At 46.8% G+C, this 20,864-nt stretch overlaps 2 protein-coding genes across 6 annotated transcripts in view; one reads left to right on the forward strand and one right to left on the reverse strand.

Annotated features, from left to right (window-relative positions):
• The first annotated feature begins 1,296 nt into the window (after positions 1-1,296).
• On the forward strand, positions 1,297-12,879 carry fan1 (FANCD2 and FANCI associated nuclease 1). 3 transcript variants are annotated; one of them, XM_041178498.1, is made up of 13 exons: positions 1,297-1,947; positions 3,934-4,074; positions 4,945-5,143; positions 5,689-5,922; positions 6,165-6,296; positions 7,994-8,102; positions 8,576-8,695; positions 9,012-9,176; positions 9,785-9,950; positions 10,033-10,136; positions 10,908-11,102; positions 11,446-11,574; positions 12,236-12,879. In XM_041178498.1, exons 1-13 carry the CDS (start codon positions 1,464-1,466, stop codon positions 12,380-12,382), a joined length of 2,325 nt encoding a protein of 774 aa, XP_041034432.1. In that variant the 5' UTR covers positions 1,297-1,463; the 3' UTR covers positions 12,383-12,879. The 3 variants fall into 3 exon arrangements, with proteins under 3 accessions (XP_041034432.1, XP_041034434.1, XP_041034433.1); XM_041178500.1 differs by lacking the exon at positions 5,689-5,922; XM_041178499.1 differs by lacking the exon at positions 9,012-9,176 and having other exon boundaries at positions 1,298-1,947.
• Positions 12,880-18,853: 5,974 nt separating this feature from the next.
• Positions 18,854-20,864, reverse strand: part of mtmr10 (myotubularin related protein 10) — a 33,405-nt gene continuing 31,394 nt past the window's right edge. For 2 of the 3 annotated variants that reach the window (XM_041178524.1, XM_041178526.1), the window contains one exon: positions 18,854-20,599. In XM_041178524.1, coding sequence (XP_041034458.1) covers positions 20,006-20,599 — 594 coding nt within the window. In that variant the 3' untranslated portion in view covers positions 18,854-20,005. The remainder of the gene's footprint in view (positions 20,600-20,864) is intronic. The other variant, XM_041178525.1, reaches the window with a different exon arrangement.

Consider the following 20,864-nt stretch of genomic DNA (forward strand, 5'->3'; position numbering starts at 1 on the left):
GTTTCAGCCTCAACTACCAAATTAATTAGTGAATTCTAGACACCCACCACCCTCTGGGTGGAAAAGTTTTTCCTCATGTCCTTTCTAATCCTTGTACCAATCACCTTAAATCCATGCCCCCTGGTAATTGACCCCTCAGCTGGGGGAATCAAATCTTTACTGTCTACTCTGTCCAGGCCTCTCATAATTTTGTACACCTCAGTTAGGTCACCCTTTTAGCCTTCTCTTAGGTGCAATTTTCAAGCCCTGGCAACATACTTGTAAATCTCGTCTACATTCTTCCCAGTGTAATTAGTCCCTCCTGTAATGTCACCAGAACTGTACACAAAATTCCAGCTGTGGCCTAACCAGCGTTTTATACAGTTCCATCATTATTTCCCTGCTTTTGTACTCAATATCTTGCCCAGTAAAGGAAAGCATTCCGCAGGCTGACTTGTCCACCTGTCCTGCCCCCTTCAGGGACCTGTGGACATGGGCTCCAATGTCTCACTTCCTCAACCCCTCTCAATAACTTCCCGCTAACTGTATATTCCCTTGCTTTGTTTTCCCTCCCCAAATACATTCATTGCCTCACATTTTTCCAAATTTACCACTTCTCCCGCCTACTCAACCAAACCATTGGGAGGACTGGGCCTGGGCAGTGATGGGCGGGTCCCGTGCTGTGATTGGCGGGGGCCGGTGTGGGGCGGGTCCCGGGCTGTGATTGGCGGGACGGTCCCCGGGCTGTGATTGACGGGGCGGTGCCCGGGCTGTGATTGGCGGGGGCCGGTGTGGGGCGGGTCCCGTGCTGTGATTGGCGGGGGCCGGTGTGGGGCGGGTCCCGGGCTGTGATTGGCGGGACGGTCCCCGGGCTGTGATTGACGGGGCGGTGCCCGGGCTGTGATTGGCGGGGGCCGGTGTGGGGCGGGTCCCGTGCTGTGATTGGCGGGGGCCGGTGTGGGGCGGGTCCCGGGCTGGGATTGGCGGGCCGGTGCCCGGGCTGGGATTGGCGAGGGCCGGTGCCCGGGCTGGGATTGGCGAGGGCCGGTGCCCGGGCTGGGATTGGTGAGGGCCGGTGCCCGGGCTGGGATTGGCGGGCCGGTGCCCGGGCTGGGATTGGTGAGAGGCGATGCCCGGGCTGGGATTGGCGAGGGCCGGTGCCCGGGCTGGGATTGGCGAGGGCCGGTGCCCGGGCTGGGATTGGCGGGACGGTCCCGCGGGCTGTGATTGACGGGGCGGTGCCCGGGCTGTGATTGGCGGGGGCCGGAGCGGGGCGGGTTCCGGGCTTTGATTGGCGTGGGCGGGTCCCGGGCTCGGATTGGTGAGGGCCGGTGCCCGGGCTGGGATTGGCGGGCCGGTGCCCGGGCTGGGATTGGTGAGGGCCGGTGCCCGGGCTGGGATTGGCGAGGGCCGGTGCCCGGGCTGGGATTGGCGAGGGCCGGTGCCCGGGCTGGGATTGGTGAGGGCCGGTGCGGGGCGCCGGCATGTTTTCACCGGTCAGGAAGAGGCCGTGCTCTGGCCTTTCTCTCCGAGCTCGAAGAAGCAACGCCTCAGCCGGGGACGGTCCTGAAGCCTCAGACCGCGGCCTGCTGGAGATAGCGGCAGAACCAGAGGCCGCTCTCCCCGCGGGCAACAGCGGCTCAGGGGCTGAGGAGAAATCGGGGCAGGAGAGCGGGAGCCGCCGGTGGTCCAAGCTCTCCAGGCGATATCGGAAAGCGGCCCCGGCCCCGGAGTTAGAGCCGGGCTCGGAGGCGGGTCGCCTCAGTGGGGCTGGAGCGGCGGCGCCGGCTGAGGCTTCAGGCCGGGGAGATGAGGCGCCGGAGCCGGCAGAGGGGGAGGAGCGTTTCCCGCTTCCCTATTACCTGAGGAATTTCCTGATGGTGCTGGAGGCGGTTCTGGGGAGTGAAGACAAGGAACTTTTCAATGACGGAGACGAGCTCTGGCTGCGAACGTTCGGGAAACTCTCAGGTGAGCGGAGCAGCGGAGTGGCCTGAGCCGCCCTGAGCCGCTGCAGTTACCACAGAGCAGGGGCTGAGCCGTGGACATTGAGTGAGAAGCAGATCAGGCTCTGGGATCCATTCCATGGTTATAAATATTCTGGGTGACGCTCGCGGTCACTGGGGTGAAGACGGGCGGATTTGCCGGGATTTGTTCGCCTCCCCTGTCCTTCGGGTCAGTCGAAAGCTGGTGTTTTGTGTTGGTGACTCTCGCTGTGGTACAACAGCCAAGGGGTCGACAAAACCCTCACGGCACAGACACCCAAAACAAGCTGCTGCACAAACTCAGCGGGTCTGGCAGCATCTGTGGACACGGGGGGGGGGGGGGGGGGGAAACAACAACAGGTTAACGGTTTGAATCCAGTTTGACTTTTCAGATCTCCAATATCCAAAGTATTTTGTTTTTAATTCGTAAGAGCCACTTTTAAATTTCCGAATTTAAATGTAGTCAAAAATGCGGTCCCCATATTGTTGTTCCTCAAATGCTGATACGAGTGATAAACGAGACCATCCTTTCGGCATTTTTAAGGCTTTTTTTTTAACCAAAAGGTTCGTTAAATGATACTTTCTCACAAGTACAATGTTAATAAAGTTGAAAAAACAAGAGAGACAAGCCATTTAATTACCATCGAAACAGGTTTGATCAATCAAAAGTTGGGAGCCAAACAAGTCCTCAGTAAGCCACTGTGGCACCAGAGCCACAGGTTGCTGAATTCTGACTTCAGTTGGCTTTATCCCAGATCTAGTTCAGAAAATCTCAAGGGAAAAAAAGATCGTTTGGCCTGTCGAGCTTGTGCCACCTCTTCGGCAGAGCTATTTTGTCCTACTTCACTGCTCTTTCCCCGTAGTTCTACAATGTTTCAGGTGTTTTCAAATTCTCTTTTCAATGTTGGTTGAATCTGCTTCTGTTGCTCTTCAGACATCACATTCCAATCATAATAACTCAGTGCATTAAACAAATCTCCTCAGCCGTCCAGGTTACTAACCTTAAATCCGTGTACTCTGGTTCCTGACCTTCCTGCCACTACAAATAGTTTCTCCTTATTTGCTCTCAAAATCCCTCAATTTGAACACCTCTATGAAATCTCCCTTTAACTTTCTGTTCTGGAAGGATAACAACCATAGCTTTTCTCATTTCTCCACATTACTGAAGTGCCTCATCCCTGCTATCACTCTAGTAAATTTCCTCTGCATCCTCTCCAAGGCCATGACATTCTGAAGTATGGTGTCCAGAAATGGACGCATTACCGCAGCTGAGGTCTAAGTAGTATTTTATCAAGGCTCACTGTACTCTAATAACAACTTATATTTATATAGCACCTTTAATGTAATGAAACATCTAAAGCTGCTTCATTATAAAACAGTATGACATAGGCCACATAATGAAATATTAGGTCAGATGTTCAAAAGCTTGGTCAAAAACGTAGATTTAAAGGAGTGTCTTAATGTAGGAAATTGAGGTAGAGAGATGGAAAAGTGTAGGGAGGGAATTCCAGAGCTTGGGGCCCAGGCAACTGAAGGCATGGTCGCCAATTGTGGAACAATTGTGATTGGAAATACATAAGATGTCAAAATTACAGGAACGCAGATATCTCAGAGGGTTGTGAGGCTGGAAGAAGTTAGAGCTAAGGAGGGATTTGAAAATAAAAAAGAGAATTTTAAAATTAAGATGTTACTTTACTGGGAACCAATGCAGGTCAAGAAGCACAGGGGTGATGGGTGAACAGGACTTGCTGTGATTTAAGACATGGGCAGCAGAGTTTTGGATGACTTACAAGTTTACAGATGATACAACGTGGGAGATCAGCCAGGAGTGTTTTAGAGTAGTTGAATCTGGAGGTAATAAAGGTATAAAACCAAGACTCACATCTGTGTTTTTAACAACCATCTCAATGTATCCTGCTGTTTGGGTCTGATGCTGTTGCTGTACTTACTAAGTGCTCCATCTCATCCACAGTTGCTGGCCAGAAGCTCTATGTGCGACTCTTTCAACGGAAGCTGAATTGGCTGAAAATAACAAAACTGAATTATCCTGAGATTGGTCTGGATCTGACCCCCAGCATTGAGGAACTGAGGCTCGCAGGCTTGTTACAGACAGGTATGGGGGCCAAGGGGAGGACAGGGCAGGTTTTAATCAGAAAATTGAAGAAAGCTGCATTACTAAATGCCAAATCTTCTTAATAACCAGCTCTCCCCATGGCCCTTGCACCTGCTGAAGGACTGTTCAATTCTTCAACTCAAGCCTTTGAAGCCCACCCCACCGCTCCCTTCGGGCAGCATCTTCAGCCACCTTGACTACACTCTCTGGAACTCTCTCCCCAAACCAATCCCCTTTTCCCTTCACCTGTAAGAACCTTCTCAAAAGCTTAGTTTAAAAGATGGTTTTGGTAACCTTTCTCCCAGTGACACTCAGAATTTTAATGGCACTGAAGGAGGCCATTCGGCCCATCATGTCTGCTGCACCAGCTCTCCAAATGAGCATTATGACCTAGTGCCATTGCCCTGCCCTTTTCCCATACCCCTACACATTGTTTCTATTCAAATAATCATCCATTGCCCTCTTGAATGCCTCGATTGAACCTGCCTGCACCTCACTTCCAGGCAGTGCATTCCAGACCCGAACCACTCGCTGTGTGAAAAAGTTTATTCTCACATCACATTTGCTTCTTTTGCAAATCACTTTAAACTCTGTCTGTTCCTTTATTTTATCCCTATTTTACCCCCCTCCCCCAGGGCCTTTTGTTCTTCTCTGGTAGCTGAACTAGATGTACCTGAGGCACCATGATGTCACTCCCTGAGACATATCTGGAGTAGACTCAGGATGGAGGGGCAAGGAGAAGTGGACTGACAGTCCCCTCCTCAAGACCCATTACCCACAGCCGATTGCCAGTTACCCAGCATTTCCAGCCCACACCCTGCCAGGACCCTGTGCATTTAAACACTGACAATGTTCTTTTCACCCTCCCAGGGTCAGAGCTATGCGATGTCTCCGAGGCCCTGGATCTGCTGTCGGCTCCTGAGCTCAAACTATTGGCTAAAAGCTTCCACCTGCGACCCCAGGGTCAGAGGGCAGAGATTCTGAAGTCTCTGTTACGTTTGGCCAAGCAGCAATCAATCTTCAGCTGTAACCAGAACCCGTCGAGTCCTGGCCTCGCCATCCTCAACAGGTCTTTCAAAAGGCACCATTTAAGCTTTGTAACCAGCTGCAGTTAGATCAGAGCAGAGCCCACACTGCCCATGGGAGAGGAAGGAGGATAGTGGGGGCCCTGCTCCAGGGAGGGGGCGAGGCAGTGGGAAGGGCCTCTGTCTGATCTGGGGAGGAATAGGATGATGTGGGGGATGGAGGTTGAACTGTGACAGTGTGCAGCTTCTAACCAGCAAGAGAAGGTGCTATTTTCCACTCCCAGAGATGGTTGGTTGGGGGGGGTGTTTGCATGGTGACTAATAGAGAAAGTCAGTGCAAGGGCCTGATGGCCTTTGCTCTTTGAGGCAAATAGCATCAATACATTTAAAGGGATGTTACATAAGCACAAGAGAGCAAAAGGAATTAAAGGATACACTGATACGATTAGATGAAGAGAGTGGGGAGGAGGCTGATGTGGAGCATAAATATCAGCACAGACCAGCTGCATGTCTTGTATCTGTGCTGTAAACCCTACGTAATTCTGTTTGTGTTCAATGGCTTTTGTTTAATTGTGTTACGTGTTGTCAGGACAAAAGAACTGCTTGGACATTGTGTGAGAGTTGCTGCGCCAGCCCGAGCTGTGTTCTCACGGGTGCTGCTACTCTTCAATCTGACGGAGTGGACGGATGAAGAGGAGGCGGCAGCTGCTGGCCAGAGTCAGCTGTCCACCGTAGTCATTGCCAACATGGGTCATGTCACATTCCCCAGTTACACGGTGCTGAGGGAGAAAAAAATATTCCGGCACAGAGATGACCTGCTCAGGTGATGCCACACCCTGATCTATTCAATAAAATACATACAGTATAGCATCTATCCAGTTAACAGGATAATTGCCTCGCCCAGGGTGGGAATGAATAGCAATGTACTGCCAGTTAAATGATGTATAATAGATGGCTATATCAGTTAGATTGTTGGATGTGTAGGTGGGTGAGTGAAGCTTCCCAGTATGGTTCTGAAGAAGAATTGCTGCCATTTAATACAATGACCTGTTACTTCCTTGACAGGTACGTTGAGGCCATTTATTCTCTGGCTGAGGTGTTAACAGCGATGACCCGTGGGACCTGGAGCGATGCTCTCCAGATTTATAAAACTGCCAGAGAGAAGTGGATCCAGCTGGAGAATAGCAATGATATCAGGTAATAAGAGGGAATGCACAGCACACGAGGGGGCTGAGATGCTCCCAGTCGGGTGGTAACAGCCTTCAATGGAGATAATGAGCCCTCTCTTGGGGCAAATAATGATCTATTGAAGGACCTTGTGCAGCTTTGTAATAAGGTGTATTGTTAATTCCATAACTTAGTGTGTTGACTGTATGAGAGCTGACATTTCAGGTAACTGGGGAGCACCACTCCTGTCTGCTTGGAGAAGCTCAGATAGTAGGTGGAAAAACAGACCTGAAGAATAGCACCTTGTATTTACCAGAAGTCTCTAATGTAATAAACGTCCCCGGAGTGTTTCACAGAGACATAACAGTGAGACAGCACTGATAAAAGAATTAAAGAGATGATCACTGGCATGGCAAAACTGGGTTGAGCTTTTTGGAAATAGGGAGATAGTTCCTGAATGTTGGGACAAAACATCTGAAGGTTTTGCATCTCAAAGTGGAGTGAACAAAGGGGAGACCATATTTGGAAGAGTTGTGGGTGTGAGAGAATAGGGGAGGTTGCAGAGGGTAGGTAGGGTAGGGCTGAGGCCATAGTTAATAAGAATTCATTGTGCAGGTTGGCAAGGATACAGGAAATGAGAACCGGACTCATAATCCCTTGCAAGCAGCAGAGGTTTGGATAAGTCCCATCAAGCGCTCCCAGGGCAGGTACAGCTTGGGGTTAGATACACAGGAAAGCTCCTCCTACACTTCTCCATCAAATGCTCCAGGGCAGGTACACCTCGGATTAGACTCAGACGTCTACAGCACAGAAGGAGGCCATTCAGCCCATCATTCCGCACCGGTTAACAAAGGTCTGACTACACTCACCCCATTTTCCAGCACTTGGCCCATAGCCCTGGAGGCTATGGCAATGCAAGTGAATATCTAAATACTTAAATGTTGCAAGAGTTTCTGACTCAACCATCCTTTCAGGCAATGAGTTCCAGACTTCCACCTCTCTGGGTGAAAAAATTTCTCCTCAACTCCCCTCTTAGGCTTCTACCTCTTACCTTAAATCTATGCCCCCTGGTATTGACCCCACTATTAATTGAAAAAGTGCCTTCCTATCCACCATATCTATTCCCCTCATAATCTTATACACCTCTATCAGGTCCCCTTTCAACTTTCGCTGCTCCAAGAAAAACAACCCCAGCCTATCCAATCTTTCCTCATAGCTCAGACCCTCCAGCCCAGGCAGCATCCTGATAAATCACCTCTGCACCCTCTCCAGTGCAATCACATCCTTCCTGTAGTGTGGTGACCAGAACTGCACACAGTCCTCCAATTGTGACCTAACCAGCGTTTTATACAGTTCCAGTCCCTGCTCTTGTATTCTGTGCCTTGGCTAATAAAGGCAAGTATCCCATATGCCTTCTTAACCACCTTTATCTACCTGCCCTGCTACCTTACATAGAGTGAAGCTCCCTCAATGTTCCTGCCTACTGCCCGAGAGTGTAATATGTTCACTGTCGCTCCTGTACTTTTTTGTGCTGTAGATCTAGGTCCCACAGTGCCTGGTTGAAATTGGCCAAGGTGCTGTAACAGCTAACAGACAGATAGGTTTGAGCCAAGGGCCATGAGGACAAAATCTGATTCCTGGTTTCTCACAGGCACACTGTAAACATTCAATATCTGACAAGTGTTTTTTCATCTTACAGCAATTGATGAATGTTGGTTAATTTTTAGGTTCCATCAGGAGCTCCCGGTATATCTGCGATGTTTCACTGTGGGTTGGGTCTACACGAGGATTCGATTCCGCGGGGTTGAAATTTTACAGCGACTGCACATGTACGAGGTAAAAATGTAAAAGTTACATAAGAGCTGAGTGATCTGGTGCCGAGAATAATCCAGCAATTCAGTGCTAGGGATCTAGTGGGGATCTCCGTGATCTTGTACATGTTATAGTAATCTGGTGGTACAGTGCAGGGATCCAGTGATTCAATGCAGGGTGTGTAGATCCAGTTACTGGCATGGGGACCTAGTGCAGGGCTTAAGGATCCAGTAATTTGGTACTGGGAGTCTAGTACAGGATACAGTGACCCAGTAGGGAAATAGCATGATCTAGTACAGTGATTTGACAATCCAGTGGGGGAATTGGTGATCTTGTACAGGGTATAGTGATCTGGTGAGCCAGTATGCGCCTAGGGGGATTCTGTTCAGGGACTGGGGGCAATTGCACAGGTTGTTTAGTTAAGCTTATTTTTCGATGTGATGATTGAAGCGGTTGGTATCAGAATGTTAAACCCTGCCTTTGAATCTCATTCTTAGGAGGCAGTAGAGGAATTGAAAAGTCTTTTGGAACAAAGCATCTATTGTCCAGAGAGCCGCGGGCGCTGGTGGAACCGATTGAGTCTGAATCTCCATCAGCATTTGAAACAGACTGAACAGGTAACAGAGTGAGGGTAAGGGTCAGGGTGGTTGCTGTCTAAAACCTCTGATGTTTCACATCATTGCATTGGTGTGATGAAGGCAGATTCAAGTTCTGAATGATCATTCACAGGCAATGGGGGTATTGAACCCAGTACTCTAATTCTGGTAAGTTTTGCTGCGTAATAACCAGGTTCGATCATTAACTAGGTTAGGTAAGCTGGTTGAGGAATGTTCAAGGTTTAACAGGCAGTGGAAGTTGATTCATACTCTGTTCACTGTCTCCTCGGATTATTCTGTCGGAATGGATTCCTGTTCATGTGATTTTGGATTCCAGGCAATCCAGTGTTTGCGGAAAGGTTTGGACGATGTATGGGTTCACACAGGACATCGGCTGGCTCTATACCAGCGGGCTATACGGATACGTGATTCCCCGAGCTGCAAGAAATGGCATCACCTTCTTCAGGACCTGCCAGTGATGAGAGTGGAAGATGTGTCACATGTGAGGGCAGGAGCTCAGGATCAATAATAATTTATCTAATGCTAGACATCGCATTCTTTCTTTCTCAGTCTAATTTGGATGATTTTTTGTTTAACACTCTTTTTGACTGTGTTATTCCCATAACTTTGAGAGCACAGGCCTGACTGCGTCTGTGCAAAACAGTGACAAACATTCACCCTTGATTGTCAGGGACCATAGCGGCTGCTCTTTCAATGCATGGGTAGACCAGCAGATCTCCCTCCTCTCCCTACCCTGGAAGAGGATTGGCCCCAGTTTACCCAGCTTCACTCCTGAAAGTGCTGATGCAGATATGTGACCAAGAATGCCAGTCACTTGGACACCTCACGTGTGCAATCTGTTCACAGGAACCTTCCTCACCTGCAGCTGGAACTATGACTGATTGTTTCCTTTCTCCGGTTCATTGAGATTGGGGCTAATTGTAGTCGCTTTTCCATGGCCAGGATCGGACCTGGAATTCCAGACCAACCATTGCTTTCCTGGCCCAGGGGACTCTTACTTAACCCTTCAAATTATTTCAGGACGGTAATGCCCTGAGAGAGAGTCCTAGCTGAAGTAGTTAGAAACTTAGATTGTAATTTCCTTTCTAGGTGATGATAAAGGGCAGAACGTGCCCAGGGATGGGCAACTCCTTGTTTCTGATGGAGAACACCAGTGAAGGGCCAAATCTGGGCCAGGGGGAGCCTTGTTCTACAGTGATCTGTTCGGTGGAGGAGGTTTCTCTGGCCCACTATCGGCAGCAAGGCTTCGATCAGGGTAATCACTGTACCAAATCTGCTTGCTTTTTGGTGCTGAGGAACAAGGACTGTATGGTGATCTATTGCCCTGTCTGTTACAGGAATACATGGTGAAGGAGCCATATTCTTAACGCTATTTGGACTTTTCTTCTGGGACATCATCTTTCTGTCTGGAATCCCAGATGTTTTTCGAAATCCCTATCAGGTATTTAGCTAAAACATCATGTTGTTAGAGGTGCTTCCCTCTGTCAGAGGCTAGTGGAAGCTGTTAGTGTCAGTTCATGCTGCTGCAAATGAGAGTCAGTCACTATGGCACAGAAGGAGCCAATTCGGCTCTGAAAAGCAATGCAATCAGTCCTATTCTCTCAATCATCTGTAGTCCTGCAAGTTTAAGTGCCAACTGCATCCAATTTCCTTTTGAAATCCTTGATTGTCTCCACTTTCACCACCCTCAGAGGCAGTGTCTTCCAGGTCATTACCACTTGCTGCATAAAATAGTTCTTCCTCACATTCCTTTGTATCTTTTGCCTAAAACTTTAAATCAGTGTCCACTGGTCCTTGTGCAATAAGTTAATTAATAGGAACAGCTTATTTTTCTGTCTACCTCATTTAAACCTGTCAATCTTGTACAGCTCTCAGATTTCCCCTCGATTAGATTGATTTCTTTCAGAAAATTCCATTTTGGTTGCAGTATCAGAGTAACTTGACATATCCTGAACGTTATCGGACTCTGGAGGAACAGGTGACTTTGAATCTCTGGTTCCCAAAGCTCTCCACCACTAGGGGTTTTCCTCACCTCATGTCTGGCTTGTAAACTCATTTATAGAGACTGATCACTGTGGTTAGTCAGTAACTCCATTATTGTACCATATAACCAGCAGAATGGTAAAAGACAAACTAGACGGAGCTAGTCTTCTATCATCTGGCAATTGCTATGTTACTGTGACGAGTACAAAGGTAATGATTGTGTGTCTAGGCTTGTCCTCTAGATCTCTACACTGACTGTTTCTATCAGCACCGGAGGGAGCCCATTGAATCAAGGGTGGAGTTCCTGCAAGACGCACCCATAGAAACTCTCCACAGACTCATGGCTGACGTATGGAACAATCACAGAAACACAACTGCCACATTAATCAACTGGGAGATTTTCAGCTCTCTTCAGCAAGCCCAGGTATACAGCTTCTACCCCAGTGAGTTACTTGTTCCCACCAATACTGCACCCTAGTGTTTACAGTGACACAGGATTAAAATTTTCCCACCCACTATACTCTGTTGTAATCTCAGTGAAAGGACAGTGTCTGGAAATGCACCTTAGGTGCCATAACCCGCAGGCCCATGGACCAAATGCTGGAAAGTGGGATTAGGCTGGGTGGCTTGTTTTTTTGGCCAGCACAGACACAATGGGCCAGGTGGCCTCTTTCTGTGCCGTAAACTTTCTGCGATTGGACTGCCTCATTTAGAATGAAGTTGTCTCCTTTTGGTCCTGAATTGACATGTTTGTGGAATGTTTTCAGAGTCTAGTGAGCTGTCTGGGTGGTCTGTTCCTGAGTGGCATTTGTAGCATTCTGGCCAAAAACCTGAGGCACTGTCGTGGAGGCCTTCCTGATCTTGTTGTGTGGAACAGCCACAGCCTCCAGTACAAGGTGAGTGAGTGATATTGTGAGACTCAGGCAAAATGTTAATTGGTGTTAAAAACAAAAAACTGCGGATGCTGGAAATCCAAAACAAAAACAGAATTACCTGGAAAAACTCAGGTCTGGCAGCATCGGCGGAGAAGAAAAGAGTTGACGTTTCGAGTCCTCATGACCCTTCAAAGATCTAGTTCTGTTGAAGGGTCATGAGGACTCGAAACGTCAAATCTTTTCTTCTCCACTGATGCTGCCAGACCTGCTGAGTTTTTCCAGATAATTATGATAATCAGTGTGTTTCACTAGCCTGAAACCTCTGTGAATCAAGACTGATTCACAATTGCCTGTTTGTTTTTCTCATGTTAATTTGCATTTGAGCAAGAACTACCTGGAATTTCAACCAGTGTGTGGAAGCCAATGCTTCTCAGCCCTTTGTGTTAGGAGAAATCTGAGGAGAATTAGGTTTCTGCTCCTTCCTCAGTATGAGTTCTTTCATCCTCCCTAACACACTTATCCAGTGAGAGCACACACTGTAGCTGTGCCCATGGAACTAGCCTCCAGGACAGTGTGTGTCATACATCTTTACATGTTGCATTACCTGAATATCTTGTCACACCTGAAGTGACTGCCTCACTTTAAAGACTCTTCACCTGTCATTTTTCTCTTTGGTTTAAAGCTTTCAGAAGTGAAAGGTCCAACTGACCAACTCTCCCACAAGCAGATGGTGTGGCTTGACCAGCTACGGAGACTTGGGGCTGATGTCGAAGTTTGCCATGTCAGTGCGGTTGGAGCACGGAGTCACCAACTAAGCTCATGCCAGTGAGAGGACAGCTGGACCTCCTACCGCTCCTCCAGGTCAGGGTGGATCATATTCCTGCTCATCCTGCAGGATGGGATGGGCATGGCCAGGTTAATAAGGCTCCTGCTGGAGATGAGGTCTTGGAAGAAAGCCAGTATCAGTCACCCACTATTGATGCCTTGTACAATACTCTGAAATAGCCCAGGGAGCTCTTTCACTGACTCAGGCAGCTTGGCAGCAGGAGCATAAGAAAAACGTTCAAAGCAAAATATTGCAGATGCTGGAAATAAAAACATTTCAAAGCATAATATTCGACTTGAAACAGTAATTGTTTCTTTGACTTGAGTATTTCCAGCACTTTTGTGAAACTTTTTAAAATAAAAAAAGTATCAGGAAGCTGAAAAATGATATTGATAATGGTGAAACATTACTGCCGAGTATTTTCAGCACCTTCATAACTTATACAAAGGAGTTCTAGAGATTTCCTCGTATAGTAAGTACAATAAATATTTCATACTGTGCCTGGTTGTGTTATGGTTCTGTTACTGGACCAGCCTGATTGAACCTGAGGAAGGTTGTGGTATTCTCTAAGCCTAATACCAGTGACAACAACAAAACAGTAGTTCCAAATACTAAATTTTTACACAGCTCTCCAGTTTAGTTCCCTTTATCATGATCACGATGCAATAATATTTAGTGTTTCAGATCTTAGACAGAAGTCCAGAACAAGAAATTTGAAGTGTTAATACACCATCACACATCTGTCAATCACACATTTAGTTCCTACTCCAGGCCTATTGATCTTTTTATGATTCCTCCTTTTCAAAAGTGCAAATTAATCCCAACTTGATACTGTCTGCGAGGTTGATTTGAGGGGCTGAGTCTATTTAGTAGCTGTGTTCTGAATCTCAGCTCTTCTGTCCTCCACCAAACCGGAGCAGTGAATGAGAATTGATAGGTTTTACAACCTTTAAATCGGTGAGGGCTTTTCTCACCCAGAAAAACCAATGTACAAATTGAAATACTGTACCTTACGTGTGCTGTACATTCCTAGCTGAAACAACTTGCAAAAGATATTCTGTATAAATTCAAAATAACACTTGCCAGTCTCTCACTGTCTTCTAATGCAGTCTCTCAGGCTTGGGGATGAATTGCTTCCACTCCAGTTTGATGGGCTCTGCAATAGCTGGTAAGTCCAATGTGTGATCTGCAGACTCTGCCACATGTGGGGCAGATGTTGCTTAGAGGGTCAGTTAAATGAGTTGTTTGGAGGCTTTTGCATTCTCTCCGCCACCTTGACTTAGTCTCTGTATGTTCCCAAACAAGCCTGTGTTTAGTGCCTTCCTGAATGAACCTTCTCCCATTTTTGGTCAGTCAACAGAAGTCAGTGAAGATCTTTGACCTCTTCAAGGATGTTTTGAGAGCATCCTTAAAGTGTTTCAGTGCAGGTGGCTTTTTACGATCAATGTCTCAATGCCAGGCTCTCTGGTTTCTAAATTGCCCCCCTCTGCCTCACTTGCTGCAGAGTTGAACAATGGCCGGACTTGAGGCTCCAAACTTAATCAGAAAATTGGAAAGTCAAGAGTAAAAAACATAGGAGCAGGAGCAGGTCATTCAGCCCCTTGAGGCTGATCCTCTGTTTCAACATCATACTCCTGCTTTATCTGTATATGGTAGCAAGTGCCTCTCTCTGACTTTAAAACGGTCCAGCTGCCTTACCTGTTAAGCTCCTCGTCAAGTACACCAGGGGCTCCCAGAGTCAAGAAATGCGCTAATGCATTAGATCTAAACCGTTGCTTCTACCTTAAAATTAATCTCAAATGCTCGACTATTTTAGTTATCTGTGGCTCCCAAACCCAAAATCTTACACAGGACTGACACCGTGCGCCCACAAATGAATTTAACAGGCATGGAAAGACCAGTTGGTCCATTGAGCCTGAACTTATCCCAATAGCTAGACTATCACAGTTAAATGCTCCTCCTCTTATCTGGAAGAGGCAAAAACAAAAGAACCCAAGGCCAATAAAAGAAAACTTACTGTGGAAAAATCATCCCTGACCCCTCAAATGATCAAAACTAGTCAGAGAGATCTCCCATACCCAATGTTTTCAAAGATTATCATCTGTCTGATGTGTTCGCCAAACCTCACCCTCTCCAAATCGGGAATCAATCCAGCTCCCTCTCGAAGGCAGAGTTGACACCAGCTGGCAACGCATTCAAGAGGCTCACTACTCTTTAGAAAAAGAGAAGCCCTTGCCATTCAATCTATTTCTACTTTCCAAAAGTTTAAACCCACATTCCCCAATCATCCTCAAAATGTTATCTAGAATAATCTGTCAATAGGGATACTATCCAACCTTTTCATTATTTTACAGACCTCTATCAGGTTGCCTCTAAGTTTACATTGCTCTAAATGTAAATAGACCAAGGCCCTTGAGCCTCAGTAGCTGAGGTTTTTAAGCTAGTTCTTATTGCTTTCCTCTAGACCATATAGGGGGGACATAAACTGATTCTAGTCCTCAGGCTGCAGTCAGACAAGCAACTTGTATAGTATCAAATGCAGCATTTGGTGTATACTGGATAATTCAATTAATACAACCCAATATCTTGTTAATTTTAGCTAGTTTCTTTGCCTACAGTACCAAGGGTTCTCAGCCAGCAGAATTCTTTTTTCTTTCACTGGTCCTCACCCTGGGATAGACGCAGGAGATTTAATTAAACAATAATCTATGGCTGAAAGTGATGATTTTGTTGGGGATGAAAAGGCACTACAGCATGTCACAAACAGGTCAACAGCGCTCCTGGAATTTTCACATCACTCTGTAATGTTCATTATACAATGGGAGACTTTAGACAGGTAAGTTAAGGAACATTTACAACAAAGTATTTATTGCTTCATTTGAGGCACACAGGATGAACAGGTATTGAAATACATTGTAATGCACACAGTGCACAGCAGCTGAAACCCAGCCCTTCCAACACCGGCTGACAGAAACACCTGCTAAACCTGGAATTAAATAAAAACAGGTGTTGAATAAATAGCATAACACAGGAATAACCAAGCAAAGAAAAGCAATAACATTGTGTCAAGAATGGGTGGAACGTGCAAAGAAAGCAGAAACATCCTGTATTGAGAGACATTTGTATATTAAAATGCAAAAGGGTTTGAAATAGTTACTCTACTCCCCAAGTGACTGTGCAGTTGCTGGTTCCCTCATTTTTAGCTTTAATGCTTTAGCTTCAACAGATCAAACCCTTACTGAATAATTCTCCAGGATGCTGGAGTTTGAAACACTGCAGTAATTCAAAGCAAAAGTTTCATAATGAACAAGCCGCAGAGGCTCACTATAAACGTTCCCTATTCAGAGGTTCCTGGCAGTTTTGTAGGACTTTCTCTGTTTAATATGGCGAGACTTATTCTGAGCAAGATTCTGTTGTCTGAGCCAACACTCTCTTCCAGGACAGAATGCTCTGGTTGGACATTTTATGTCAAGGACTGTATTGCAAATAAGTATACAATCACATGTACCTTAATTAACGCATCCCCACCTGCAATTAACAACACTGGGAAATGTGTGTAGATAGATCACTTCTCAGCCAAGGAGACTGACCACAGGGAGCATAACATGGCTTTGGGTTAAGCTGCAATCAGACTGGAAAGATAGCTCACTGATTATTCTAGAAAATAGTTCTATTTTTAATATAGAGGTAATTTTCTTTAAATTAAACATATAATTAAGGTATCAGACAAGTCCAGAGGTACAGGTTGGTCACCAAACTCTCTCAGCCCTTAAGATCATAAGAAATGTTCTGCAACAGTGCCTTTATCATTCATCAGGTATCAAGGAAGATGGATGCCAAATTCACCCCCACTTTTCTCCTCCATGCTCTACAGATGCTTTCTAAGCTTTTCCAATGTTTTCTTTTCTTATTCCTATTCCCAGAACCTTTTATTTAAACTTATTCTGGGAATGGGTTTGTTGTGGAATCCTAGCACATCCGGAGGAGGATCCCACAGTGAGGACATCTGGAGGAGAAATCCATTTTACACAACAATGTACTTTGGTCACCAATCACTGAATCGCTGTTGTCAGAGCTCAGAACAAGTCATAAAGAAGGATCACAAGCCGTCTGATTGTGTCAATAATTCTCAATGTTTCTGCTAGTTCAAAGATTAACAAGTAAAACAGACTGAGAAAAAGTGCAAACTGTGGGAATATACAGCAGGTCACCAACACCTGAAAGCGAAGAGACAGAGTAATATGTGGGATATGACCCTTCAGTGGCCGAAACACCCAAAACATTTAACTTTTCACAGACTGACCAACCTGCTGTGTAAATGCTGCGTTTTTCATGTCACTTAAGAATTTATGAATTCTCTATCTCGATTTATGAGGCTTCTCAAACACAGCTCTGCTACCCGAGATGGCAGGGCCTGAGAAATTACAATGTTTGTGCGACTTAAGCTAGCTAGAGGACTCTCAATGGGAATCTGCAGAATCCAGGATTCATTCCACACCGGAGACATATGGAAGTGACAGCTCATTGATCCAGGCTGAGCTATCAGATCCTTCCTCGCAGTCTTATCACCTCTGAATTCTACAGCTTTCCTGCTCAGCATTGTGTGTAGATAACATGTCTTTAGATTAAAAATGACAATTGTACAGTTTCAGGTTATCCTCACTGAGGGTAACTGCGAATGCAGACAGCCATTAGTCACAACTTTCCTTGTCTCCTGAAAGAAATGCCCAGCCATCTTGAAAGAATCTTCAGTGGAAGTAAAACATTTTACTGGAGTCATCTCAGATCAAAGTGGTAGCACAGTTGGGTAGCATGACAGAGTAAAGCCGAGCTCACAGCTTCACCCTAAAAGGAGAAACAAGTTTTCAAAACCAGCTCAGTCACCAACTTCCTGCATGAATAAATTTAGAATTTCAACCCACTCCGAGCTGATAAACGAGCTGTTTCTTTGTAGCCTTTGGTGGTAAGTTACATTGACAGAAGTCTCATATCAGGCTTCCCACACTCTGCCACACTAGGAGAATATATCTGCTGTAAGTGATAATATTGGGTAAAAATTGATCACAGTTCAGAATTACAATGGTCAGGCACTTGCAGTGTGGTGAGAGGAATGTTGTAGGAGCCAAGTTGAGGTTTACAAATGATTTTATAAACTATGGTGAATGTTACCCAGCCACAGAGACCATAGCGTCCCAGGCCCCACTGTGGCAGTGCTAAGCCCTGAGCTCTGGTACTGTCGTGGGCTTTAGCACTTCTGGATGAGAAGAAAATACCCAGCAGAGTCCCTGCTGCTCCCTTCCATCCAGCAACTGCTGCACATCAGCGTCAGCTAACAATACAATTGAGACTGAGAGGTTGCCCATCTCAAAAATGCTGCCAACAATACTTATTACAGATGTTCATGAGAAACAGTCAGAGTCAAAGTCTACCTGTGCCCAGCAAACTGTCCCCCAGTGAGAGTCAGCACCTTCAGGAACTGTCCCCCAGTGAGAGTCAGCACCTTCAGGAACTGTCCCCTAGTGAGAGTCCGCACCTTCAGGAACTGTCCCCCAGTGAGAGTCGGCACCTTCAGGAACTGTCCCCCAGTGAGAGTCGGCACCTTCAGGAACTGTCCCCCAGTGAGAGTCGGCACCTTCAGGAACTGTCCCCCAGTGAGAGTCGGCACCTTCAGGAACTGTCCCCCAGTGAGAGTCGGCACCTTCAGGAACTGTCCCCCAATGAGAGTCGGCACCTTCAGGAACTGTCCCCCAGTGAGAGTCGGCACCTTCAGGAAATGTCCCCCAGTGAGAGTCAGCACCTTCAGGATCTGACCCCCAGTGAGAGTCAGTACCTTCAGGATCTGACCCCCAGTGAGAGTCAGCACCTTCAGGAACTGTCCCCCAGTGAGAGTCGGCACCTTCAGGAACTGTCCCCCAGTGAGTGTCAGCACCTTCAGGAACTGTCCTCCAGTGAGAGTCAGCACCTTCAGGAACTGTCCCCCAGTGAGAGTCAGCACCTTCAGGAACTGTCCCCCAGTGAGAGTCAGCACCTTCAGGAACTGTCCCCCAGTGAGAGCACCTTCAGGAACTGTCCCCCAGTGAGGTGAGTGTCAGCACCTTCAGGAACTGTCTCCAGTGAGAGTCAGCACCTTCAGGAACTGTCCCCCAGTGAATGTCTGCACCTTCAGGAACTGTCCCCCAGTGAGAGTCGGCACCTTCAGGAACTGTCCCCCAGTGAGAGTCAGCACCTTCAGGAACTGTCCCCCAGTGAGAGTCAGCACCTTCAGGAACTGTCCCCCAGTGAGAGTCAGCACCTTCAGGAACTGTCCCCCAGTGAGAGTCAGCACCTTCAGGAACTGTCCTCCAGTGAGAGTCAGCACCTTCAGGAACTGTCCTCCAGTGAGAGTCAGCACCTTCAGGAACTGTCCCCCAATGAGAGTCAGCACCTTCAGGAACTGTCCCCCAGTGAGAGTCAGCACCTTCAGGAACTGTCCCCCCCACCCCAAGTGAGAGTCAGCACCTTCAGGAACTGTCCCACCCAGTGAGAGTCAGCACCTTCAGAAACTGCTCCCCCCAGTGAGAGTCAGCAACTTCAGGAGAGGAGAATAAGAACTGAGCAGAGGCATATTCTCTCCACTGATGGGTGGATAGAGAATCGGGTGGTCAGTGTGAACACTGCAACATTCAGCCAGGTTACCAGAGTGCACAGGATGATGGTGAGAGCAATCGGCCATTGAAATAGGCCAAATGACCAAGGTTTGATGTTAAAAGATTAATGCTCTGTATTCCTTGTACCAACGTTTAGTTGCATTAGTGTGAAAGGCCTCACGTGCTATACAATGCACTGCTGAGAGGTAATTGGGGGTGGGGGTTGGAGACGCTCGCTCCTACACAGCAAGTTCAGTTATTCTAGTATGAAAGAATCTCTAAACTGAACACAACACACTGAGGTTGGTTGGAGCTCATTTCCCCATCACAGGAATATTCTCAACCCCAAACTCCCAACAGTTGCCTTGCAATCAGCTGGATTCAAGGCTGGTCAAAAATTGTGCCGTTTTTAAAATATACAAAAAATAATTTATTCAGGAATAGCTTTTGTTTAAAAAAAAATTACTGGAATTTTTATAAACTCTTTAGACAAACTTGGTCATTAAGGTGTGTGAGGTCTTAGTGCTGAGGAACACTTTTCATTTCAGGCACCCAGTGAGATTACAATTAGTGCAATGTTACTGCTGTCAAGATTGTCACTCTATGTCAGGGTCATACAGCTAGCAAAGTTTCAGCTCATCAGACTGGTCCCAGAGGTAAAACGCCAGTGTCTAACCCACTGTGCCACCCATTTCAAGGACTTCAAACATAAAGCAGGCAATGAGTGGCAGCTTATGGTTGCAATTATGCTTCGAAGAAAGACCAAGGGTTTCTTCAACATAAGAAATATTTAAGAAACCCTCTGGGAGCTGAGATGTGCTAACATCGAAAGCTTTCCCTCTAGTCTCCTTCCTCTTAAAAATATCTGTGCAAATTTCTAACATATCATTTTGCATATTCATTAATCATCAGTGTCAGAGAGCAGTGTTCAGTTTGATTAGGTTTAGCTTTTGGCCTTTACTGGGATGTCAGTGCCTCACTGTCCCCAATCTAGGGATCTTCAATCTTCGTTGGCCAGGGTTTCTGTAGAAGGCCATGTTTTGGCAGCAGTGAGCAGGAATTTGTTTAGTGGCGTTCCCAGAATGCTCCGTCGACAGAGGTTCCCAACAGGAGAGAAGGGAAAAGACGAGGAGAAACAGTCAAGCGTCCCAGATGTTTCACTGAAATCTTTGGCCCGGAAATACATCCTGTGACTGCGGGACTTGGGAGAGCCAGATAGGCAGGAGTCACTCCAATACTGACGAAGACGCTGCTGGAGAGTTTCAATATCATCCGCCAGTAAAGAGATCTTGTGAAAGGCGCTGATAAATCCTCCGTTAGTGATCTGCGCCTCAGGGATCCAGCGTAAGTAACATTGCTTCCACAGCTGGGCATGCGCGCTGCTGAGGTGTGGCAGAATGATTCCGTGCAGGTCCAAGGGCTTCGAGAGCCAGTCCCTGAAGTAACGCTCCATGTTGCAATCGTAGCTCTCATTAAGTTGCACTAAATCAGGGCTCGGTCTTTGTATTGAGTTTCTGCGTGGAAAGAAGTCATGCTGGTCACTGAGCTTTCCATTCTTCATTGTGTACACCGAATAGATGGAGGAGGAATTCTTCTGATAAGAAATAAGCAGTAAAGTAAACAAGCTGCTTCTGCAGTCTCCATTATTCACAGCAGTCACAGAACAGCGTTGGGCAGTGAGAAAAGCTATTAGTCACCCCACCCTCTCCAATCTTTCTCAAAGCTCCTCCAGTCTCTGGGCTCCTGCAGCTTTCACCTCTTGCTTCTTGAGATCCTTCTACACAGTTCTCTTGCTGCCTTAAAATCAAGGCCCGTTGCACAGTCTTCTCCTCTGACTGATTCCTTTCCACTATCTCAAA

The sequence above is a fragment of the Carcharodon carcharias genome, chromosome 32 (genome assembly GCF_017639515.1).
Source record: "Carcharodon carcharias isolate sCarCar2 chromosome 32, sCarCar2.pri, whole genome shotgun sequence".
NCBI classification, from domain to species: Eukaryota; Metazoa; Chordata; class Chondrichthyes; order Lamniformes; family Lamnidae; genus Carcharodon; species Carcharodon carcharias.